Consider the following 26,907-nt stretch of genomic DNA (forward strand, 5'->3'; position numbering starts at 1 on the left):
TAAAGATTTTACACAAATTTTTAACAATACAATAGTCAGAGATTTACTTCTTTAGATTTACTTAACAGACTTGCATAAATTTGTTGTAATAAAAGAAACTGCTGCTTTTTATTATATTTACTATTATAAAAAATTTTCATGTATGTTTTAATATTTTCTATTTAACTTTATATTTATATTATAAAAAATCAAGGATCTGATTAGTCATACAATCTAATTTTTTTTTTTTTTAATAATTTTTAAAAAGGATATGTGTATTTTTAATGTTTTTATTATTAAAATTTTGAATCTGAAGATGCAAAAAAAAAAATGCTTAATAACAACATTAACTCAACAACAGATGTCAAAGATATAAATTCCTTGGCAGATCTAGAGTATGTAGGCAACATTTTTTAAAATAACTTTTTACATATTATTAAGTTGTATTAAAAATATATAAAAAAATTGATATTACATGGTTTTTTAGTTGGTTTCATGGTGATATGAGTCGTTCAACAGCAGAAACTATTTTGCTCAATAATGCAACTGAAGGAACCTACTTGTTAAGAATTAATTCCGATAAGGAAAACTATTCGGTCTCTGTGCGGTAAGTCATTGTTTCAATAGTATACTGTACATATAGTATAATTTCACAGCTAAGTATTGCATAAAGTGAAATTACACATATACTGAACTTTAGCACCCAGTAAACATTTTTACTGTAAAAATATATTTTTTTGTCATTTTTTGGTAAAACTTAAAAAAATATAAAATAAATTTATAAACATTTATAAGCATGATTGTTTGTAATTGTTTTTCGTTTTTTACAGCTGTCAGAACTCTATCAAACATTATGTGATTACTCACAATAAAGAAAAAAATATCTTTGTATTTGGAATAGCTACATTTGAAACTTTGAAAGAACTTTTGGATCATTTTGAATCACACCCAGTGCTTAGCAGTGGATTAGGTTTTTTTCTTTTCTTTTTTCAATTATATTACATACTATATATGTACAGTCTCTCTAAACAGTTTAGTGTTTTTAGATAAATCCATAATTTATTGAAAATGACATACACAAATGGCATACACAAAGCTAAGTTATAATTTATGTTATATACATGCATGTGTATATATAACATAAATTAAATCTTAGCTTTGTGTACGTCATTTTCAATAATTTATGGATTTATCTTAAAAATACTTAACTGATTCTAAACTTTTGCAAGAGACTGTATATATAACTAGTATGGTGTAGGCCTAAAAGTCAAAAGTTGAAATGTTAAGCTCCCACCCCCTAGAGTTGTTTGTTCATAAGACAGGATGCTCATGTAAATATATAATAATTTTATGATATTGGTTTACAAAAAATTCAATAAATGAAACATTGAAACCACGGGCAGATCTAGTGTGTTACCACTGATGCTCGTGCAACATTCTCTTTGCATCACTAGTTTTAAGTCTCTTTTGCACTTTTTTCTTAAAAAGTGCAATTAGAAATTAGAAACATTTTTTATAACCCATCAATTTTGTAAAGAACATTTTTTATTACCCATCAATTTCTTAGAAAGGTTAGTACAGTTGTGTCAGTTGCAAAACAGTAATATACTAGTAAAGTCTTTCATCAATTTTTGTCAAAAGACTTTGCTAGTATATTATTGTTTTAAAAATAAAAATGATTTTTTTAGTCTCAAATGCAATTAATGCTAGGCATTTGTCAATTATTTGCAAATATAAAAATCAATTGGCTGAAGAGTTTAAAGTTTAAATATTAAGTGTCCAGTGCAGCCATATAGTCATTTTTGGAAAATTCTAAAATGGATTGTTTTATCTCAAAGCAAGAAGATAGTAAAGATTATGTTGCTTAAAACACTGTTATTAAAGTTAAAGGTGTTTCATAACTACAGCTTGAAAATAATATAGACTGAGCTTGTTTTAGTATACTTTTTTTATTAATGTATCGAGGCTTCTATCTTTGATTGTTTAAAAAAGCTTCCTACTATATTCCCTTTTTATTAAACAGGTTGAAAACAATAGCTTTTCTATATTTTCTAGTGTGCTAATAGTTTCTTTTGAATGTTCAGATCATTTTAAATTAATTAACAATAAGCTTCTGAAATTATCAATATAAAAGCATTGATCAACTGCCACCCTAAAAAGTTTTCTTCATTTTTATGTCTAATTGCTTTGTCATCAGTTTTAAATATTCCTATTAGATCAATATATTAAGGTTTTTTCCACACCTACTGTGAGTTGACACTTATCTAAGATTTTGAATTCTAACATAAATTTTGCGAAAAGTAGTTTTTTTTTTTTTTTTTGATTTTTATATTTTATGAACCTAGTGAGTTTATTGCGTCAACATCAGGGTTGGCAAAAACCAGGGTTTTCGAGCACCCAGGTTTTTGAACTTTATTGAAAAGTGCATTGATCCAGCTGTATTTGAGAGGTATTAGATACAGCTGTATCTAAAGAGCCTTATCTGAAACATATAAGACCATAATTATACTTGATAAAATACAACAGGGTAATAAAAATCTATCAACAACTTGTAATTTAGAAAATGTGCAAGTTATAACTGATATGGAAATGCCTTATTGCAATATTGCAGTGGTAATAGAACCAAAACCAGCTTGTTTCAGTTTAGAAATAGCAGCAGAAATTATAAATGTAATTGAAAGTTTTTAATATGGCCAAAATAACCAGTCGGAATGTCCAAGCGCAAAATAGAACGTTTACCATCGGTTGTAATATCTGAAAGGTGGCAGCAAATTCAAAAGACAAAAAGTGCAAGCAAAGTCACAAATAAAGGATGGAAAATTATGAAAGAATAGAGGAAGAAAGGTTAAGAAAGAAACAATTGGCTATGGAGAAAAAGTTATTAAATAAAAAAGCTAAAAAAGAAAGTGAGTAAATGAGTTCCATTCAAATGTTGACATATAAAATAAGACTCAGATAATTATGATGAAACTCTATTCCATCCAGTTGAATAACAACTACAGTAATGAAAATACTTTAAAATCTTTAGTTTTAATTCATAATAATATTTTTATTACTATATAATTAATGTTTATTTAATAGTCTTTTTTTTTTAATTTATATACCTAAAAACGTTTAATAAAATATTACTTATGCAATAATCTTTCATTTGAAACCGGGAGCGCATTATAAACCAGACACTAAAGCAGATTGTAAGAATAAGTGTCAGCAATACATATGATAAGTGTGAAACACTTACAATACGAATGGAAAACTGTGCTCTAAAAGTTTGATCAAAATAAGTACATTATTGATTTAAATTTCATGTGAAAATAAAAACTTGGCTATAAAAAGTAATGCTACTTATCCTTTAACTGCTTGCAAAGATGATTCTATATTTGTTTTTTCAATATCTTTTAATAGGAAAAGATCATTTAAAGTTGAATGGCTCAGCCAAGTTTCTTGGTTACCTTATTCTTGCAAAGAAGATGGAGCTTACTGCCTTCCTTGTACTTAGTTAGGTGCTAGTATTTCAAATAAGTCTGGATTAATAAATTTAGTTTTAGGCCTCAACAGTCAAGTAATACAAAAGATCTATGCTTTTGTTTAATGTATTCCTTTCACATTGCAACTCCAAAAGTAATGTTGAGGTTGATTTTAATAATTTTTATTTTAAAACTTCTTTCTAATAATCAAAAAAATTAGTCCCAATAATAAAAGCAATAATATTTTTGGTAGAAATGATGAATTTCGTGGACATTGCAAATATCATCCCGATATTGGGAAATCTTCTACACAAAATGTTGGAGTATGTAACATTATAAAGCTCTTAAATTTTCGTGTTGATGCTGGTGATTAAATCTTAGTTAATCATCTTTCTTCAAGTCCAAAAAACGCAACCTACATATCAAAAACTACCCAAAACTAACTTATTGATTAATGTGGGAAAGTAATTGAGGAAGTTTTAATAAAAAATGTTAAAGATTTGATTTTTTTTTCAATTCTTCGTGATGAAGCAGTTGACTGTTCAAATACTGAACAAATATCGCTTTAAGATACATAATAATGAGATTTGCAAGGATTTCCTAAAATTTATTGATTGCAAGACTGGATATTCAAAATTGAGTTAATGGTGTGGGTTGTAACTACAAAAGCAATACAAAACAAATTTAGTTATTATTCTTTGACATAAACCTTCTAAAATAAAACTGCCAGATAAAAGGTTAGTGACTAGTGTGATAGGAGGTTAGTGATTAGTGTGACATTGAAAACAATTTAAACATTTTTTGAAAAAACGCTCTATTAGGCTAAATGGTATTTTTGCATTGTATGGGCTGCATTTATTTGTAATTGTAATATGACAACACATTGTGAGTCCTCACTATATCTGATAGACGAACCAATTTCTATTTTTTCACCATCTGCTTTGATTCAAATGGTAAAGCTCTTGGCTTCTGATAAGGAATAATAAACTATGAAAAAGCACAAAACAAAGTCTTATACATCAAATAAAAGCCAAATTTGTGCTAAGATTAACAGTCTCTTTGAAATTGCTCATGCTGATGCTGTCTCTATGATCAAAATTCCAGAAAATCTGAAGTTTCTTGCAGTACAATGGTAACCTGGTCAACACAGCATTGGCAGAAAAAGGAAGAACGTAAGGCTAAGCACATTGAGGTGAAAAATGCTAGACAAGAACAAGCAAAGGACTATTGGAAAAATATGAGCAAAGTCCAATAATTAAATAAAATGCATGTAATAAAATATAGTTAAATGTTAGCTGTCCTCGGTCTACTGGTGATTTTTTATTTTTTAGCAGCGGCTACTTGTTTGGTCCAGAAGACCAAATAAGTAGCCACTGCTGGACCAAACAAGTACCACAAACAAAACCTGATTAGATAAAATAACAATTTACACAACTTTAAAAACTTTAAAAATATTATTTTGAGGGTTTTTAATAAAAAAGATCTGACCTTGAAATCTTTAGTTAATAAAAGCTACAAGTTCCCAAGGTGGATCCTTAAGTTATTATCTAATTTTAGCATATCATTCAATTGGAGATAGATCTCTTGTGAACTTTGCAGAGGTCTTTGCAGAACTTGTTTTTGTGATGAAAAGTTTCTTTTTGTGATAAAAAGTTTTCAAGAGAGAAAAGCTTTTACTGTTTGCTTTCCACATAGACTTTTAATTATAATTATAATAATTTTAATATGATCATCAAACTTTAAATCTTTATGAATTGTAACTCCAAGAAGTTTAACCTTAGAGGAAGCAAAGACCTTTAAAATTACCAAATTTTACAAACAGACCTGTGCTCATGATATATTCAAAAAGATAAATTTTTTATATTTTCGAATATATCATGAGCACAAGTTTTTTTAAGCTGTGAAAGTTATGCATGTTAATCAACATTTATGTTTTAATTTATACTTAGTGAATTTCAAAATCATGAAAGATTTAAAATTTTTTTTTACAAAGGCTGTCACTTACATGGCCATAAGATAGAAGATCTGTTCTAGCTAAAAAAATATTATCATCAATTTGAATAAGGAACTTAATTATTAAAAAATCTACGTTCCATATTGGAAAATATAAGCAAAGTGCAACAACTAAATAAAATGCTACCAAATAAATGTAGTTAAATACCGTCTTTGGCTAGAGATACTTGGTTTTTTGACTATTCAACAGTGGCTACTTGTTAGGTTCAGCAGTGACTTCTTGTTTGGTCCAGAAGAAAAAAAGACCTGATTAGATAAAATAATAATTTACACAACTTTAAAAACTTTAAATATGTTATTTTGCTCTAATGTGCTTTTAAGCTGTTTGCTGGTCTTTTTTTTATTTTTCTTGCAGTAAATCAATCAAAATAGTATTATGACTAATTTCTTCATGGAAAGCTTTAAATTTCAGTCTTATGTAAAGTTTATAAAGAGGTTTTATTTGATTTATTGAATGCAGTAAAATCTCTGGAGAAATAATTTCAAAATGTCAGTGTCTCATTTTAATCAAAAAATATTTCCTTAGATGATACAATAATGTTTATAAAGACTTTTATTGAGGGCTTCTTCAGACTTGGATCTTCTTGGCTCAAATTAATGAATGAAGCACATTTGATTGCCTTCCATCAAGCAAGTTATATTTTTAATAGGTTTCAGTTTAAAAGAAGACAATGAGGAGAAAAACCTTTCATGAAATAGTCACAAAAATGAAGAGGCATAGTTTGAGGGGAATGTATTCAATATTACCGTATTGATACGTTCAATACCGCAGTATTAAATATGTTTAATGCTGCTTTATTGAATATGTTCAATTTTGTGTATTTCGTAAGTATATAGAGACCCACTGTGACTCTTTAAGATGCCTGGGATCGAAATTTCTCCCACAACTTTTATTGAAAAATTACCCCAATAATCCCAAAATAAAAGATAAGTTTCAATTTCTCTATAGCTTTAGCTTGAAATGGTAAGACTAGGGCAAGTATCTCTCATACATTTTTTTCAATTTACTATTATGGATTTAAGTCTACGCCACACTAATATATTTTGCTTAATCAATGCTCAAGGTTAAATGTTTTAAATACAATTATATATTTTGTTTATATTTTTATACCAAATAAGGTTTAACAGGTGATGCGGAAGTTATCAGACAAAATAAAAATGTCAATAACTTATTTATAAATAAAAAAACAAACTACTATTATATTTTTTTTAAATAAAGCATTTATCTTTTAATAAAAATATATTATTTTTTATATGAAAAAACACCACCATCTGCAATTGATCTCAATTTTGCTCTGACGCCTTTCATATGCAACTGTAAAAAAGTTTAAATCAATTTCTTGTAGTTTTAGTTTAATGCAATCAATCAAAACTTGCTCTGTTGAAGCTTGCCAATCTCCCTAGTAAACCTTCTGTGCCAAATGTCCCCAAAAATTTTCAATTAGTTGTGCTTGAGGCACATTTGGGGTATTGGATTCTTTATCAACGTAATAGACATATTGATCCATCCAATTTAGAGAATCTTTACAATAATGAAAACTTGCTAAATCTGGCCAAAATAAATAGTTAAAGTCTCCATGATACTTGTGAATAAATGGAAGAAGTCATTTTTCTAAACATTCATTAATATAGATTGATGAATTGATCGCTACAGCCTCGGAAGTGCGAAACAATGGCTCGGACATATCACGGTCAGATATGGCTATCCACATTAATAATTTTTTTGGAAATTTCTCTTTTCCTATAAAACAAACACTTTCTGGGCATGTCTTTTTGTTGTTTTTGTAGTATCCAGAATTTACAGGCATGTTGTCCCCTACAAAATAAAAGTATTTTTCGTCATCGATGACTAGAAGCGATTTTGTGTTATAGAGTTGGTTAACTAGTTTCCTGCTTCTTTTCTTTGCCTTTATTTGTTGTTCTATAGTGTATTTTGGAGTCTTTTCACGTTTTCTATATTTAATATTCATTTTTTTTAACTGACGACCAATTGTTGATTGATTTACACCAAATTTAATACCTATTTTTCTCTGACTGCCCCCTTTTCGATTGTTGACAAGTCTCGTTAATTCAACTTTCTTTTCTCTAGTCCAGGATGTTGGACGACCAGGGTGCTTTCTATCAGAAAACGATTGAACTGTTTCAAGTCTTTTTAGGTTATCATATATTGTACTTCGAGCAAATCCTTCTTTTTCAAAATGATTTACAATTTTTTTTTTTTATATTAGGTTTATTTACAAAAAGTATTTTTAGTCGCTTTCGAAAAGATTCTCGTTCAGCTGCATTTAACCTCATTTTAAATAATTGTGTTTCAAATAATAAAGTTTATATTTTATAGAATGTTTATGCCTACGCATAAAACCACAAAAACTAATTATTATGCTCAAATAATGAAATTAGGATTTGTCCGATAACTTCCGCATCACGCGTTAATTCAACAATTGTTCTATCTTCAACATCAGTAAATGTTTGGAAAAGTCTGCATCAGACAATTTAGTGACTATAACTTGTTAGAATATTTAATTTATTTCAGAATAGAACTTATTTAACAGAAAGTAAAAAAAAATCATATATATATATCTAATGTATACACAATTTATTTTATATTCAGGTTTTAGTCATAGTTAAAAAAATACCATTTTAGCTATCCATATATAAATAAAGTTTTATAAAATCTAGAAAGCTAGAAAGTATAGATTAACTCTGTCATGTCATCACAGGAAATGTATTTACAGCAATCTATTGTTCATGGCTTCATATTTACTGTTAACTGATGGCAGTTATATATATATATATATATATATTTTTTTTTGTTCTTTTTTTACCTTATTTTAAAAAATTACAAAATATATGTTATTATATGAAGCATTTGCTATGCTATTTTATTATTATTGAGACATATAGCTAAAATTGTTTAGATGAAACAGTTGTTTTGCAAAAGCCTTATAAAAACAAAGATAATGAGCTGCATAGTTACACACCTGTAACTCGACATGGAGAAGCTGGTAAAGATTTTTATTCACAAAAAAATGAGCCAATAGACATATGCGTAAGTATAACTTATTTTGAAAAAGGTTTTAAGAATATTTATTCCTATATTTTCCAAAACTTCAAAAATCCAACAGTTCAAACAAAGCTCCTATAACAGTCTTTTTTTTTTTTTTTTTTTTTCTTTTTTTTTTTTTTTCTTTCTTTAAAGGAACACTTTGCTAAACAATTTGCAGGATTTTTTTTTTAATTTATTTTGTTTCATTTTATTTACATTTTTCATTTATCTATTTTGAATTGAAATGTTAATTTCACCGCACTTAATTTCTAACAGCAAAATTAGTTTTGAAAAATTAAGATTTGCTAAATTAATGTATACATAAAAACATAAATTTTTTAAATTAACGTGAACATAATAACATAAATTTTTAAAATTGTTCAACTTTTTTTTAACATTTATTATGAATTTACTTATGAATTACCAAATGTTTATTTAATCCCCAAAAAAATTTTCAGGTATTTAAATGTTAAATTATATTCTGATAATATATTGATATTTTTAAATATATTACTGAAGTAATTTTAATTACAATTTTATCTTTTAAAAATTACTTTAATTGTGATTAACTTTATCTTAATATTAAAACTTAAAATAAATTTAAGAAAATATTTAACTGATAGATAAGTATAAGTTATAAGTAGCTTGAGTTAATAGATTCTAATAATTTGTTGATAAATATGATTGTATTTAGTTGGTAACTATGTTAGTATTTTGTTAGTAACTAGGTTAGTATTTTGTTGGTAACTATGATGATTCATCTGATTCGTATAGTTTGCAATATTTTGATTCCTGATTCAAATAATTTGCAATATTATAAGTTGTCTGCTAATCGTTATCTTGCTCTGTAAACTTCATTTTTACTCTTCCAGTAACTTCCAATTCTAATAGTGGTAATTTGTAGCCTTGTTGGAAGTGAAGATGTTGGAAGAAAAAAAAAATGTTAGTATTTTGTTAGTAACTATGTTAGTATTTTACATGGGTTCTAATGCTGTTTTCTTAAGATTTTATCATGTTCATTAAAAACTTTACAGATTTTCATTTTTTACATATTGAAAGTTATTTTTTGTCAAAAGTTTATTTCAAACTAATTTCAATATAAACAACTAGACAAAGTTTATATAAAGAAAAAATAAAAATTAACAAAAAGATCAGTTTAAATCAATTGAAATGTTTATGATTTCAAAACTGGATAAAGAAAATTTTTTAAACTTTTATTGTTATTCATTTGAAATAATGAAGAAAGTATTTTCTATGATCAAGTTAAGAAGTTAATAACAATTGAAATGCTTTTTATGTTATCCAAAAAAATCAGAGCTAAAAGTTACTTAGTTTATTAAAAAGTAGTTGTTTTAAATTATTACATTAAGCCTTATATATAATATTAAGTTTAATTACGATTATATACGATACAATACTAAAAATGACTCAATATTATTATGTATTAATCATACTCTATATGTTATATATGATATTGTATATACGACACAACATTACTTTGTATTAGTCATTCGCTATATGTTATATATGATATGACATATATGACACTGTATTACTATGTATTAGTCATACGCTTATATAAACAATTTCAAAGACCTTTAAAAAAACTTAATTTTGACCATAACACATTAATCTTTAAACTTAAATTTAGAAAGACTTAAAGATTAATGTGTTATGGTTTATCAATAACAAAATTCTTTTGTTATTGGTTTAATACCATTTTACAAATAAATTGCTGTAAAAGATAAAAATATTATTTTAAAAAAAAAAAAAAAAAAAATTCATAACAGTTGCAAATAATTAAAGTAAAAGTACTATGTTTTTTCAAAGTTTCTACATACTGTCTATTGTACATTCTAAAAAATTTTTTTTTTTTTTTCTTTTTTTTCTTTTTTTAAACATCTTCGCTTCCAACAAGGCTGCAAGCAACCACTATTAGAGTTGTAAGTTATTGAAAGAGAAAAGATAAACTTTATAGAGCAGGATAAAAATTGACAGATGACTTAAAAGATTGAAGATTAAATAAATTAGGAAAGCAAAATGAAGGAAGCAAGTTTCAAAGAACTGATGTTCGAGGAACAAAACTAGATGAATAAAAGTTTTTGGAGCACTTAGCAACAGTGACAGAAAAATGATGAGACTTAATTGAATGTTGAGTAATACGAGAACGAATTTTAGTAGATAGCACAAGAGATGTAACTCTTTAGAGCAGTGTCCATTATAGTATTTGTAGAAAAGAGAAAGAGAAGCAACATAACGACGATGTGATAATGGTTGGAGGTTGGCTGCAAGAGTAGGTCTAACTATATTTACAATGTGTTTTTGTACCTTGTCTTAAAGAGAAAGGGCATCTTTGGAAGATCCAACCCAGATATGGCAACAGTATTCCATACAAGGATGGATTTGAGATTTATAAAGATAAAGAATAGAATGGAGTATATAATATAATAATATGGAGTAAGAAAGTGTCAAACATTATAAAGAGAAGCAAGCTTAGCAGATGCTACTTTTGCAATGAATTTGATATATTGTTTCCATGAAAGGTTGGAAGTAAGAGTTAATCCGAGTAGATGAAGGGTAGATAACTCATCAAGTACATCACCGTTCATAAATATAGGAAGATCTAAATTATTGCAATAATGATTGGCTAAAAAATATTGGGTTTTATCTGAATTAAAGTTCACCAGCCACTGTGAGTTTCATGTTGTAGCAGAAGTGAGATCTTTTTTAAGCTCAAATACCCCCTCCAAGCAATCAGTTTTGGTCTTGATAAGCCACACAGTTGGCTTCTTATTAAGACTAGAATAAATGGTAGTATTATCAGCGAACAATTCTTAGAGGATTAGAAGTTACAGGATTAGATGTGAGGATTAGAAGTTACAGGATATAAGGAAGAGTGCTGTCCATTGAGGACAGCTTTTATACTACAATTGGAAAGGAAGTATTCAATAATCCTAAAGATGTTACCTGATACATCGTAAGAAAAAAGCTTATGGAGAAGGTTAGCATGCCAGACTTTATTAAAAGCTTTAGAAATGTCAAGAGCAATAGCCTTAACTTCTCCACCTTTATCTAATGCAAAATAAAATCTATTGGTTATTACTGTTGATCAGAAAGTAAGTTATTAGATTCAAGATGAGAGATTAAGTTGGCTTTCCAGAGTTTTTGATAATAGGGATAACAGATGCCGCTTTCCAGCAGGCTGGAAAACAAGACTCTGATAAGCACTTGTTGAATAGTTTTGAGAGTATAGACGACAGCTCCGAAGAACACTTCTGCAAGACAATAACAGGTATGTTGTCCGGGCCACAAGCTGCAGAAGAGTCTAAGCAGGAAATCACTTTAGATACAGAAGCTGGAATGATACAAATGTCAAAAGATGGATCAACCTGTTTGTTGGCTATATCAGGTAAAGTGCAACTAGTGGAATCAAGAGATGACATTGATGAAAAGTTCTTAGCAAACAATTCAGCTTTGTCATTAAGTGAGATGAAAATATCTTAACCATACAAGAGTGTTGGAATAACATATTTGCCCTTATTATTGATACTGTTAAAGATTCTCCAGAAGTCACGAGAGCCTGATTTTTGAGATAAAATCTGAGATTTCATGACATAAGAATAGTGGGCTTTGGTGGTAGACAAAACCATTTTACACTGGGAAAATATTAAAAAGGTTTTGTATTATTTATGATTATTGATTATAAAGTTTTTCATATACATATAAATTATTATAGCTGTAAAAATTGATGCTCAAAAAAAAAAAAAATAAGCATAAAGAAATACCTAGATAGTAAACAAAGTTAGCAAAGAGGAAAACTCAATGTTCTAACAATCAGTCATGGAATTTGTTGAATCAGGGTTTTCTTTTTTTGGTTTTAATCTCATTTGTGACAGAACCAGATACATCTAATTATAAAAAATTAACTTCAATAAGTTCTGCAAGATATTATTGATTTACAAAACAATTGGTAATCGCCACTAATTTTTATTATTTATTTTATATTTTCTGTCGGTAATATATTACTGGCAATTAATAATAAAAGTATTAATACTTTACCTTTAGTAAAGAGGAATACTTTTCCTTTTTTTTTAATTTTAGATGAAAATTTTTTTTCCTGATGATAACCAAATATCAATAGTTTCTGGGGTATACAGCAAGGTCTTAAAGCATATTCCCATGCATTGTGTTCTTTAGACTATTGAACAGCTTTTGTTATGTGTTTTACAAGAATCATGGATAATTTGTGCAGTCATAGTTAAAGCCATAATTGTATAACAATAGAGAATGGTTTACCTTTATCATTTCTCAATGTAGTTACTATTTTCTATTGAATATGACCAAGAAATGACAATCTTCTATGCTTGGATTATTCATGACTACTGACCATAACCAAGAAATGTCAGTCTTCTAGGGGGTGCAGCTGCACAAGGTGACACCATCACGACCAAGGGCTGCTAACTTCTGACAAAATAGTATAATATTAGCTGCAAAGCATTATGGGATGTCTTGCTGGGCCATAATATTCTTAATACACAAACTTAATGAATTTTAATAACATAAATTTAAATAACAATCATATCAGGTTGAAAAAAACTCCTTTAGAAATTAAACTTTTGAAATTGTTAACTTATTCATAAATTTACTTGTATAACATTATTAACATAACATGACTATGTTTAAGATAGAGATAAAAACTTGCAAAACTGCTATTTAAAGGCATTGTTATCACCTTATTCGTTAAAATATATTCTTATTTAGATTCTAAATTAGTAAATGATTCTGTGAGAAAAAAAAACACTATTTCTAATAAGAAATATCTTTTATTAAAGAGATAAAATATTAATTTTTATTTGATATAAAAAGCAAGCATGGGTCTATAATTGCATTATCACAAGCATTAATGCAAGCATTATCCATGGATAATACGAGCCAACCTTTTTTTTCATGGCTTGTTTCGTGGTTGTATATCTTGATTATAAAAGCGTATAAAATAAGACATTCTCATAATAACAAAGTTTCTAATTAAACTTTCTTTCAAGAGAAAGGCATGATCAACATGTTCATCAAAAAGAAATCGATAATTGCAATGATTTTTAATGTCATTAATAACTTGTTGTATGTTTCTTTTAGTAAGTAAAATTTTGATTTGTATTATAAAAACAGTTTCCATATCATGAAGCAAGTTTTGTAAAAAAGAATCAGTATTAAATAAGTTCTTTCAAGTTCTTTCAAGTATCACTTGATGTGATACTTGAAAGAACTTGGACACATTTTTGACAAATTTGAATTTTCTTTATTAAATATTCTGCAATTGATTTTCAAACTTGCTTAACTGACTGCAAAAGTGAATCACTTGATACATTTTGTAAAATACAAGGTTGTAATTTTTTGGTTAATAATGAAGATGGTTGTTTAAAAATCAATTTTTCATTTGTAGAAATTTGGTTCTCAAATAATTTGTTGGTAATTGAATCTATGGTAACTGCAACCAAAAAATCTAATTAGATTGCTCTATTGAAAGGAGTGCTAAAGCATTTTGATATGCTAATTTAAATTGCAATGCTGTTGGTCTGTCATTCCAACCTCCTTTACAAAAAAATTAATGCAAAAAAATTTTCTAAACATTCTTGATTAAACTGAGCTGTGCAAACACAAAAGAAATCCTCATGAAGCAATTCATTTGTGAGACAAAGAATATTAGAAATAGTAACATCTAAACCCCAATGACGGGATATATCTTTTTGGCTACGATCACCACAAAAATGCCACCCCTTAATCCAAACTCTCAAATCTTCAAACTGTTGAATAAACTTATTATTTAGAGTTAAAGCAGAACGTGTTGGTTTATCTGCTATTAGTTTATGAGAATTCATTATGTCAAATAAAATATCTATATTTTTAATAAAAAAGGATGTAGTCAAAACTTTGTGATCCTGAATCTAAATGACAATCTGTCAATTTTGGAGCAAGGCGGATAGCATTAACCTTTTCCAAATTATAGAGCCCTTGCAGATGCTTCCATGAGATTATTTTATCATCAGACAGAATGTCATGTTGTATTAAATTATTTCTGATACTTTTTATGAGATGCGGTGGATCAAATATTATATATACCTTTGCTCTTGTAGTTGGATGTAAAATTTGTTGATTTAATAATGAAAATCCTAGAAATTTAATACCTCTAATATTAGTTGAGCCTTGATTACAAACAAGACATCTTACAGCTAAACCTATTGCATGTAGATGAACCATAGCGTTATTTAAGATCTTAGCTAAATTGGTTGAACTCATGGCATTATTACTATAAAAATAACCAATTGATTGTTTCCATTTTGTTGATAACCCTCGAACCATCAATACAAGTACTTGGTTCACTAGTTTGCCATTCGATTGAATTCAAACAACCTTGTCACTGTTTCTGTCATAATCCAGATGTTGCTTTAAAGTCATTGATGAAATCTTCAAAAACAAGGCTACAGTTCCTTTCTAATTTTGTCATGGTTTCAACTCTCATTTTTAATAAAGCCATAACCTTATTTGAAAATCCAGATATGAGGGTCCCAAAAGATTTTTCTCGAAACATTTAAATAGTGCTCCTAGCAATGTAAAAACTCTTCTTAGCATTTTAAAAGTTTGTGGACTGCGATACATAATCCTCAAGGCTAACAGTCTTCAACTTTTATCTTCAACTTTTATCTTCAACAGTTTATCTTCAACTTTTATCTTCAACTTTTATCTTCAACAGTTTATCTTCAACTTTTATCTTCAACTTTTATCTTCAACAGTTTATCTTCAACTTTTATCTTCAACTTTTATCTTCAACAGTTTATCTTCAACTTTTATCTTCAACTTTTATCTTCAACTTTTATCTTCAACAGTTTATCTTCAACTTTTATCTTCAACTTTTATCTTCAACAGTTTATCTTCAACAGTTTATCTTCAACAGTTTATCTTTAACTTTTTCCTTTTTTAACGCGGTACAAAAAATTGTAGCTGGGTAGTAGTTAAAAAATTTTTAGATAAATTTATAATGGGTTCTATTGAGCCATCACAATTTTGGAACATTTTGTTCTTTAACTGTAAGTTCTTTTTTTTTAAGACGAAAAATCTTAACTTGAGATGACGAATGTTTATTTCTAAAATTGGTTTTGACTGATATTATTTGTATACTATTTGATATATTATTTGTATTAGTAGTATCAACAATATTTCTGCTAAATATGTATTATTGACTTCTTTTTTTGTATTTTATCCTGTAAATGAGTTCTGTTTGTTGGTTGTTTTCGCTTTAACTTTAACAAAGATGGTTAATTTGGAAAGTTAAAAATAGTTGGTACAGCAGTTACAACTGCTCTTTTACTGCCATTGTTAGCTGGATAGTATTGGGATGAATCAAAATGTTCATTGCAAATTGTATAACAAAGATTAAGTTCTTCACAAGATTTTGTATCAAGATCTTGAGGATGACAATTATGAACCCAACGTTTGCATCTAAAAAAAAGTTAATCTTATAAATTTGTTGCATTTCCATCATATTACATTGTTTTAAAAGTATCTTTTAAGTTTTGATATATTTGTTTTTTTAATAAATCAAATATGATCAACAGTCACTTGCCTGTTTTTCTCTTTTGGGAATTTAAAAAAGGATATACTGTTTTCAACATTCTTTCCACATTTGTTTACACAATTGATGAACAAAAAGCTAGCATATTTAATTATATATTACAAATAATAATTTAATTCCTGAAAAGCTAAAGCCAATAATATTTTAAATGTAATATATCTATGTATATATATTATAAACAGTGTTTAGTGTATAAACTGATTACGTTGTTTATATGATTTGGTCCCGCAAGACATCCCATAATGCATTTTTTGGCCAATTACACATAGATATATGGAATTTTCGGCGAGTTGGCAGCCCTTGATCATGACCTTACACAGAGGGGCAACACAAAAATTAAAATAAAATGCAAATTTGACAGAACTGCTTAGGCTACTGGTAATTTATTTTTGCTTTTGACCATACCAATACTTTTCAGGTTTTAATTTTTCAATATTTTTATTAATAACTCTGCTATTTCTTCATTTCACACAAAAAATTTTTGTCTTTTATTCAAGATCAAAAGTTTTTACCTAGTATGGCTTTCCGAAAGATTGTTTTTCTGACTTTCACAAAAATTGAAGACACTATAGTGTTTTGTTAATGTTTTGATTAGCCATTGTTTTACAATTTTTTTTATCTTGGGTTTGTTTATCATAAAATTACTTTAGATGTTTATTTTCAACAAGAATTTATATAGTGTTTTATTACATTAATTTTTAAGTGTTGAAAATCGCTTCTCCAATCTGCTAAAGAGTGAATGGGCTAAAAAGCTACCAACCCACTCATACTTGGTTTTAAGATGAATTTAGCTTTCTGCATATTGTGGCCTAGTTAGCATTCGTTTTAGAAATAATGACTTTAATGTGGCATGTTTTGTATTACGCTAGAAAGTGATTAACGATTGCGATTTTAATCTGAAATAAATTTATATTTGTATCTAAGATATTAACATTCAGATAGAAATATAACAGGTGAAAAATTAATGGTTTCATTAGTATCTCCGGGAAATGTATGATAATATTTATTATGTAAGAAAACAATAATCAATTGAAAGTGATTAGATGAAAGATGTTGATTTCGACATTGTGATTGACGAGTTTTCAGCTTTGAAGACCAGGAAGGAAAACTTTTTAATAAAATAAAGTTTTATGTTAAATAACAATAACTTAACTTTGTCATTTAATTTAATTATCTTTTATTAATTTATGTTTTATATTGAAGTCTTGAAGTTAAGTTCTTAGGGTTTTTTTCTTATGTCCTTATGACTTACTTTAAAATTATTTTATTTAAATTTATGACTTACTTTAAAATTATTTTATAAATGATTATATATGGTCTATAGTATAGGAACACTCAGAAAAGGTTTATAGTGATAAGTGTAAAGTATAGAGGGGTGACACCAACCCTAGCGACACCACTGTTGACTATGACAAGTATTTTCTATTGACAATCATCATGCAATGATTGTTTCTTTGGATTAACTTAAAGTTAAAACTTCTTTTTTAAAAACTATATAAAACAACTTGGGAATAAAGAATCTTATCTTTCTAAAACAATATAAGTAAATAATATTTATAGTATATAATTGTCCAAATTATGGTTTATAAAGCTATCTAATTATATCTAATATAAGAGATCTAATTTTTGATGATTTAAAAACTGCAAATTTATCAGTTTTTTCTGTAAATTTTACTTCGATACTGATAACCTCTCTAATGTTTTATATTGAGTTACCACCTTAAAATCAATGGACGCTTGTTATACAATAAGACCTCATCAAATTTAACAAATAATGCAATACTCAGAAATCCTTACATATTTTAATGTATAAACATATTTTTTAAGTAAAGTTTTTTTAGAAGTAATGAAACCAAAAACATGAATATTTTGGTTATTGCATTTTTTATTTTTTAGGTAGCTTCAAAGGAAGGCTACCTCATAAAGCGTGGAGAAATACATAAAGTATTTTCTTTTTTAATAATTTTTAGATGTATAGAAAGATGAGAAATGTGTTTAGAAGTTTTATTATAATTTTATTTTTAGAATTGGAAAGAGCGATGGTTTGTGGTACAGAAAAACACACTTCAATACTTTCATAAGAAAACAGTACACTTGAGATGTTTTTATATAATTAAATTTTTGGCAGCGGTCAAAAATGGCTGTTGCCAAATTTTTTAAATATGTTTATAAAAAAATGCCAAAATAAACTGATAAAAATTTTGTTTTTTGTTATTTTAACCATTGGCAACAACATTAAAACTATTTTTTTTAATTTTTTTTATTCAAGGCAAAGAAACCAATAAAAACGTTGGATTTATCTAAAGCTACAGAAAGTGAAGAAGATACTTGCGATAATAAAATGCACTGTTTTAGGTTTTGATTTTAACAATCTTTATAGAAGTATTTATAAAGCCATAGTTATGTGCATTAATTTATGCCGAAAATTCTGATAATTATGCGCTATTTCTAAGTAATAGTATTCTTTAAACCTTGTTTTTGTTTTTTAATAGAACATTATATTTTTATTAGGCTTGTGTTCCCTAATAGAACATATTATTTTGTTGGAGAATCTCCGACTCAAGTTAAAGAATGGGTTGAACTATTTCAATGGAAAATTGTAATTTTTATTAGTTTTAAATGTGGGAAAATATTTCATTTGTCCGCAAATATTTTATTTTTATGCGTTAATTTATTTACACATTGTTTTGTTTTCACTGGTCAAACACAGTATACACAATTTATATAAACTATTTAGATTACGTCAGCGTTTGTTCAATTTTTTATTTATTTTAACGTATCCAAATAATCTATACATTTTGTATAGGTTATTTGGATACGTTATCGTTATTCAATTTTTTATTTATTCTTATTTAATTCATGATAATGTTTGTTTTAATTTCAGAGTTATTACCAAAAATTGCAGCAAGAAGCTCACTGAAACCTGTGACGATTGACTTGGTCAAAATTGTATGTGAAGGTTTATAAATTTAAGAAGTTATTTGAAGATGGTTTTTATAGTTATATTTTTATGATTTTCAAGAGAATTTATATATTTTTAGATGTTTTAATATTTATTTTTTCTATTGTAATTATTTTTAGAAAAATATTAAAATTTATTGTATTTTGTTTGAAATTTTTTTCTCGTGTTTATCTAAAAAGTCTTTATTTATATTAATTCAATTGACAAAGAAGTTCACATTTTTATTTTGACAAACAAAAACATTAAGTTACGTTCGGAACTTGAACAAATGTATAAAAACGTAAAACTTTTGTTATATCTGTGTAAAGGAAATGATTTATCATATTATGATAATAAAAACAGTACATAAGTCCGGAGTTTAGTTTTCTATTTAAATGTCGATGCTTTTTTTTTTTTTATTAAGTTAACCTTATTGTCATTTTGATATTAAAATTCAAGATTTTTTAATTTTTCAAATTTATTATTTTTATTTTTACTTTGTGTTTTTTTATAGTTTTAAATAGTTTTATTTTGAGTCTATTCAAATTAAAGTTAATAGATATTCTAAAAATGTTTTAAAACGTTTTTCAAATAATTTTATTTTGAGTCTATTTAAATTAAAGTTAATTGATATTCTAAAAATGTGTTATTAGTTAAAAGCATAGCCTAATGATAAATGACTTTGAACAATGAAAAAGCCATTATTAAAACTCTTAATTTGGGTGGTTCAATAGATGAAATTGAGAATGATCAGTTTTTTAGTTCTGATGAAGATGCAGATGACTCAGAACTTCTTCATTGGAAATCATGCACAAGTTATATTGAAGATCTTCCGTAAGTAATTTCAAAAAAGTCGTGAATTACTTAAAAATATTAATGTTATAAAATTTAAATCAATCAAAAAAAAAAAAGAATTTTCCTCATTAATTGCTTTGCAATCAGTGAAATTAAAAATAATTTCAAAAAAACAACTGTTTACACTTAATTCTGCAATTTGTATTCAAAATAACTATAGATGGTTTCATGGGGACATGACTCGGAATACATCAGAAGCTCTTTTACTTGCGAACGGTGTAGAAGGATCTTATTTGGTTAGAAATAGTGCATCTGATCCTGGAAGCTATACTGTGTCTGTAAGGTAAAATATTTTGATGAGTTGATTTGGCGAATACAGTTGTTTTGTGGTGGTAAATTTTAGTTTGTTATTTTCTTCAGATGTCAGAGTTCCATCAAACATTACAGTCTTTGTCGAAACGTTCAAGACAATACATATACTTTTGGAAGAGGATTTTATGATTCATACAATGACCTAATAGATCATTTTGAGTGTAAACCAGTTTTAACTGGAGAAACTGGTAATTTTTTTTTTTGTAATTTAGTTTTTCGAATAGTTATTTCAATTTAATGTCTTCTACGTTATAACTTCGCAATTTTTCGTACAGCTTTGTTGTCATTTTTGTTATATATAGTTCTCACGTAATTGTCATTCGTTTTGTTTTGTTGTTGTTGTTTTTTTTTTTGCATTGAAACATGAATTTATGTAATATATGGTTTCAATTAGTAAATTTGTTGTAAACAAAGTTTTGTTAAGGTGAACCGGTAATATTTCGATATCCATATATCAAAGATGTACCCGAGCCATCCAGCTATGAAAGAGTGTTACGCCATGCCGAAGAAGGTAAAGAAGAAATAAATTACACCATCAATATACAGGAATTGACTGATTACCATGTATGATTTATGTATTCATTTATTTGCTAAATTCAATAAAGTTATATGTTTGTGTGCGTCTCTGTGTGCCTGTGCGTGTCTCTGCGTGTGTCTAAAGTTTCTTTGTTTCTGAAAATCAATTTAAATTAAAAACTCTCGTAATGGTACTTTGCGTTCCGTAAAAAAAATATGGCTTATATACTAACAAAACAAAAATACTTTTTCAATCGGTTTTTTAAAAACTGTTATTCAATATTCATTAGAGTTTGTGTAACTCTTATGCAGCCAGTCGCTAGCGATACGAGATCGCAATCAATTGTTTTTATCTAACTTATTTTGCTAATAAGCAACTATCAACTTTGTTGTTAGTTACAAAAGAAGACTTTTTTAATTACATTAAATAAAATTTATGTATATTATGATTGAATATTGTTATTAAATTGTTTTCAAATAATTTATATATTTTAAACTTTGTAAATATGTTTTATATCAAAAATTTCATCTAGTCATAAATAGTACACATATCAAGTGAGATTTCGCTCGAAAAGAAAGTTTATGATTTTTTTATACCTTTTCTTTCTTTTTGGTTCCGAAAAAAATTATTTATTCGTGGAAATTTAAATTGGTTACAACAATTAATGTCCTGTTGCCATAAGCGACCATATATGTGACCCAACATTAATGCAATCATTTGCTGCGTCACATATTGTGACACGTGTTTATTTTAATCGATATCGTGAGAATTATCTTGGTGAAAAATAAAAATGTTCGAACATTTTTAATTTGTCAGATTTTTATTTGTTTTAGTTTCTTATTATTTTTACATTATTATTGTTTACCTCGTTTTTCACTATATCAAGCTACAAATACCATAACATTAATTTGTAAATTTAAACTTTAGCTATTAAATTTTATAACATTAAAAAACAGCAAATAACGAACCTTATAATTCGCAAGTTTCTTAATCAAATCAAATCAGGACTACGTGTCCGCAAACGTAAAAGAAAAAATTGTTTTAAAAATGATCTACCTAAAAAATAATTAAAATCAATAACTTATATTTATTTTTAAAGTAAAATTCATTGTGTAAAAAGTAGTAAAAAAAATTGAAACAGTTTGAGTAGTTATCTTATATTTTATTCCCTTGCACATTTTTTTGACGTGTGTCAAAAAAGTGTTTTTGAATAATCAAGCAACCAAAATCGTCATTTGCGGAAATGTAAAGTAAATAATAGACCTCTTCACAGTTCCGATAATTTCGTGCGCGCGCATATTTAATAGTATGAATTTTTCGTTCATTTAGTCGCCAAATGTGACCTTTTTAGACAAGTCAGTCGGCAAATTTGACTCTTTTAGACATCTCAGTCGGCAAATTTTGACCAGTCAATCGACAAATTTTAAAAAGCGTCGATGAATAAATAAAAAAGTTTAACTATATAATTTTTAGATTATTTTATGTTACTAGTTTGTTGTTAGAATAGCATTTGTCAAAAAACAGATCGAGTAATTCAGTGTAATATTTTGTTTAATAATTTAATTGTTTAACAATTTAAAGTTGACATATAGTAACAATGTAAAGTTGTATTTCTGTACGTAAAGTAGCGAACTGTACATATTTAATAATTATATTATTATTATTATACATTATAATTATATATATATATATATATATATATATATATATATATATATATATATATATATATATATATATATATATATATATATATATATATATATATATATTTGTATATATATATTTGTATATATATATTTATAATAAATTTAGATTGCATCGAAAGAAGGTTATTTGATAAAAAGAGGCGCTTTACACAAAGTATTTTGACGTATTTTGTTTTATATAAATAATTTTGTATTTATTATATTATAAAATGTTTTTTAAAATTATTTTTTTTTTTGTTTTTTCGTTTTTTATAGAATTGGAAAAAGCGATGGTTTGTTTTACACAAAAACATATTGCGTTACTACGCAAATAAAGACGTAAGACTAATTAAATACATTATATACACACTAAAAACAAAAGGTATAAATTTCTACCTTTAGGGTACATCACATATCCTACCCCTTAAAGGTAGAAAATTTTATTTTTTAAAGTATAAATTTTATTTTATATATTTATATACCTTATGATTATTTCTACCTTTTTTTTTTAGAGTGTATCTTTTATTTATATCATATAACTTTACTTTATACTTTATATATTATTTATAGTTTTTAATTTCATTTTATTATTTGCAAATGTCTAAATTGTTTTTTACCTTTTTCAGTAAAATTGTTTTTGTTTAGAATACCAATCCGATTCGAATGATAGATATACGACATGCGTATATCGCTGTTGAAACAGAATGTGATAACAGGCGATGCATAAGGTAATAATAACGTTCATTTAAGTAATTACTAGTTAATATTTGATTCATTTTTATTTTGTACCATTACGCAACTTTTAGTTTAGTACTTCCGTTTCGAACATTCTATTTTCATGCACCCACGTGGCACGATTCTTTGAGTTGGTTTGACATATTGCAATGGAAAATTGTAAGTTTTTTTATAAATTGAAAAAGTAGCTATTGTGTAGCTTTTTGTTTTTATTTTTATATACTAAACTTATTTTTTATTTATATTACGATTGTTGTTTATGTTATACGGTGTCATCATTTTTTTCTTCCTCTAGAATTATTATAAGAAGCGAATGAATATTGAACGAGAGGATACAGTGTAAGCAAACTTTTTTTGTACAAAAGAGTGAAAAATTGTTTTTTAAAAACTGTAAAAACTGTTTTATTTTTTTTAGGAACCGAGAAGCACGTGATCCTGAAAGTTTTATTCGTGTTTAAAAAAAAAGAAAATAAAAACTTTTTCTACTTCAGTAAATTTTTTTTTAGATTTTTTTAACTAGTTTATAAATAAAAGACTGTTAGTGGAACCAAGTCCCTCTCACAGTCGCTAGAGACTTTTAGAACTTTAAATAATAACTTTTTTTATAATTTAATTTTTTGTAAATAATTTTTAATCGTAAATGGATGTTATTTAAGAATACTAGATTTTTTCCCCTCTTTCTGGAATTAATGATTACTTGAAGAGTTTTCAAGAAACAATGCGATAAGCTATATACAAGATCCAAGAAATTTTTTTTAAATAATTTATTAATTTTTGATATTATTTCTAAAAGTATATGTAAATATATATGTATTTATATATATCTGTTTTTTGAAATGCATATAGAGAAATATTTTATTTAAAAATATATGAGAATGTTGCATTTTAAGTTTTTTCTTTTAACGTTTAAATTAACTTAAATGAAGTAAAGGATATAAAAGGTAAATGAAGTAAAGGTTATAAAAAAATCTTGATTTGATTTGATAATGACTAAATGACTTTTCTGATTTGATTGAAAATTCGAAATTTCACAGGATTTAATTTTAAATTAATAGTATATATTCAAATAGATTATAGATTTCAGATGTATATAGGGTAGATACGAATAATATGAGCACCTTGCCAATATGATCATACCAAAATCCATTTGCCTTATACGCGGCAAATGTCTAAATCATCAAAGTCTATCGCTACAGCTTTTGACATTTCCCCCTTTCAAATCAAAGTGTAATAAAACCTTCGATACTTTATTGCGTCCATCATTAAAGTGAATAATAGTTGAATTAACACCCATTTTAATGGTTTTCCCGCTATTTAAATTTGTATTTTATTTTAACTTAATCTAAAGTGGCATAAGTGGTGCCCTGTAAATTTTAAGAACACTATATGTAAAAATTGTTTTTTGTGTGTGTGTGTGTTTTTTAGTTTTAAAAGCATGTAACTAAATTTATCCACATATATTCAGGCTAATTTTTTGACATAGTATAACACAACACTAAAGTGTTTAGAAATTATTTGAAAAATTTTAAAATAATGTGTTAGCACCAAAAATAAGATGTGTATATAATATTCTTAAATGTGAATCTGACGACTATTTTATACTTATTAAACTTTTTAAAGCTTGAAGACTGCATTAAAATTGAATTTAAATTAAAAGTCATTGTTCTTAACCACTAAGCACGTTTCGTAACAGTTAACAGATTTGAAAGATTCGGAATGTTATTATTTGTTTACCCTTTGGATTTATATTATATATATATATATATATATATATATATATATATATATATATATATATATATATATATATATATATATATATATATATATATATTCAAATTAAATAAAAGAAATGCCAAATAAATAAAATAGTACTAAATAATAATAGTACTAAACAATACTGATAGAAGAAAGAGCAGAAAATGGAATGGGTTCAAACCATCTGAATTTTTTAAATGAAAACCTGTTGATCATGAGATTTCTTGTGCTAGCTCAAGAAAGATGTATCATATAAAATGAGATTATAATAACGGATTAACAAGTTCTAAACATATTTATATAATTAAATTCCCATAGACTATTCCCATAAAAAGACATAAAAGTGCTAACTAGATGCTTTTTTAGACATGACATTTTTCAAACACCTTTAAAAATTATTCACGCCTTTTCAAAAACCTAATAAATAAATAAAAATTATGTGCGCTCTCATATCCAAAATTTGAAAAGTAAAAACTTTTCAAATTTTGGATATGAGAGCAAACAAATTTTGTAGAACACGCATTAAATAAATTAAAACTAAGGATTCTGGGATCGAAATGCGGACAAACAACTCAAAAAAGTATAACAACAACAATATAAGTTATTCAGTTTTCAGTACAAACTCTCGATAACTTTTTGAACTCTTGTTTAGTTTTAGTGAATTTTTAAGAGCTGATTACAATGAAAGTTTTCACTTTGATCAATTAGTTTAATTTTGACATTTTAAACCCTGATTACTCCAATTTTTCTATTTCAATCAGAAAATAGTTTTCATTGGCAATAAGTGAAATTTAATAAATGAATGAACTTAATGAATCTAAATTAATGTATTAAGCATCTGAGAGTAAACGCTAAACCAAAAGAATTTGACTTTATGTTTTTGTTTTAGAGCATTTAAATAAATTTTAAAATTGAAAGGCCCAAAACATTTGTTATTATGAGAGCTCGCACTAAATGTTAAAATTTTCAACGTATTTAGTTTTAATAATAAATCGCAAAAAATAAAAAAAATAAAAAAAGTCAATCATCATGCTAAAAAATATTGATCATTATAAGTGCATAAAAAAAGAATTAAAAAAAAAAACTATTGCAAAAATTATTTTTTTAATTCTTTATTTAAACTATATGCTTATATAGTTAGTAATATAAATAATATATAACTACAAAAAAATAAATAAATATTAACTTAACATCAAAAGTACTATTCTTTAACTCTATCAAAAACAACAATATTGAATAATTTAAGTATAGATCATATAATATTATATAAGATATATAATATTTAATTTATATTAACCTATATATTATATAGTTAATATAAAATATTTCATAATAATTTGTAGAATGGTGGCCCAATAATCACTGTTCAGGTAATTCAGCGTGAAAAGTTTGAGTTAGTTCAATAAAATTTTACTGATATGAATTATTTTAATAATTTGTGAATTATTTAATTTTGGAATACAGTTACTGGAGATAAGCTTAATATTCATCAAGTTTTACTATTTATGTTTAAAGCAAAACCCACGTTTTGCTTTAAACATTAATAGTAAAATTTGATGAATATTAAGCATATAAATATTTAAAGCTCCGAGCTGACGTAAGAGAGGTTCACATTGTGCATTTCTGGTTGCCCCAAATATTATCCTGCAAGCATGTTTTTGTTTGTTATTAATCTTCTGTATTTTTGGAAGATTGTTTTCATTATTTATGAGAAAAAGCGATTAAAACTAGAAGTGTTAATATCTCCACGTTGTGCTAAAAGTAATATAAATAAGTGATAAACTGATGAATTTATTGCGCCTATATAATTTTAGTAGTATTTTCATAATAATATTAGTTATAACAATATTGAGTAGAAACCATTAGCATTAGATTATTTAAAAACGTAACATTTCTAGATTTCTTTCAATTTTCAAATGACATTAACATGAAATAGCTATTACATAAAAAACTGGATAAAGTTATTATGGCC

The 26,907-nt window shown here is 26.3% G+C and overlaps 2 protein-coding genes across 2 annotated transcripts; both read left to right on the forward strand.

The window, feature by feature from the left end:
• Positions 1–266: 266 nt before the first annotated feature.
• On the forward strand, positions 267–19,232 carry LOC124815117 (dual adapter for phosphotyrosine and 3-phosphotyrosine and 3-phosphoinositide). Its single transcript, XM_065799134.1, has 9 exons — positions 267–374; positions 467–586; positions 810–949; positions 8,375–8,505; positions 18,026–18,073; positions 18,155–18,217; positions 18,399–18,484; positions 18,641–18,728; positions 19,014–19,232. Exons 1-9 carry the CDS (start codon positions 310–312, stop codon positions 19,047–19,049), a joined length of 777 nt encoding a protein of 258 aa, XP_065655206.1. The 5' UTR covers positions 267–309; the 3' UTR covers positions 19,050–19,232.
• Positions 19,233–19,680: 448 nt separating this feature from the next.
• LOC100215834 (dual adapter for phosphotyrosine and 3-phosphotyrosine and 3-phosphoinositide) lies at positions 19,681–23,770 on the forward strand. The gene is made up of 10 exons (XM_065799136.1): positions 19,681–19,904; positions 20,086–20,208; positions 20,286–20,425; positions 20,662–20,801; positions 22,570–22,617; positions 22,719–22,781; positions 23,088–23,170; positions 23,249–23,336; positions 23,473–23,516; positions 23,593–23,770. Exons 1-10 carry the CDS (start codon positions 19,747–19,749, stop codon positions 23,633–23,635), a joined length of 930 nt encoding a protein of 309 aa, XP_065655208.1. The 5' UTR covers positions 19,681–19,746; the 3' UTR covers positions 23,636–23,770.
• The last annotated feature ends 3,137 nt before the right edge of the window (positions 23,771–26,907 follow it).

The sequence above is a fragment of the Hydra vulgaris genome, chromosome 06 (genome assembly GCF_038396675.1).
Source record: "Hydra vulgaris chromosome 06, alternate assembly HydraT2T_AEP".
In the NCBI taxonomy this organism is placed as follows: domain Eukaryota; kingdom Metazoa; phylum Cnidaria; class Hydrozoa; order Anthoathecata; family Hydridae; genus Hydra; species Hydra vulgaris.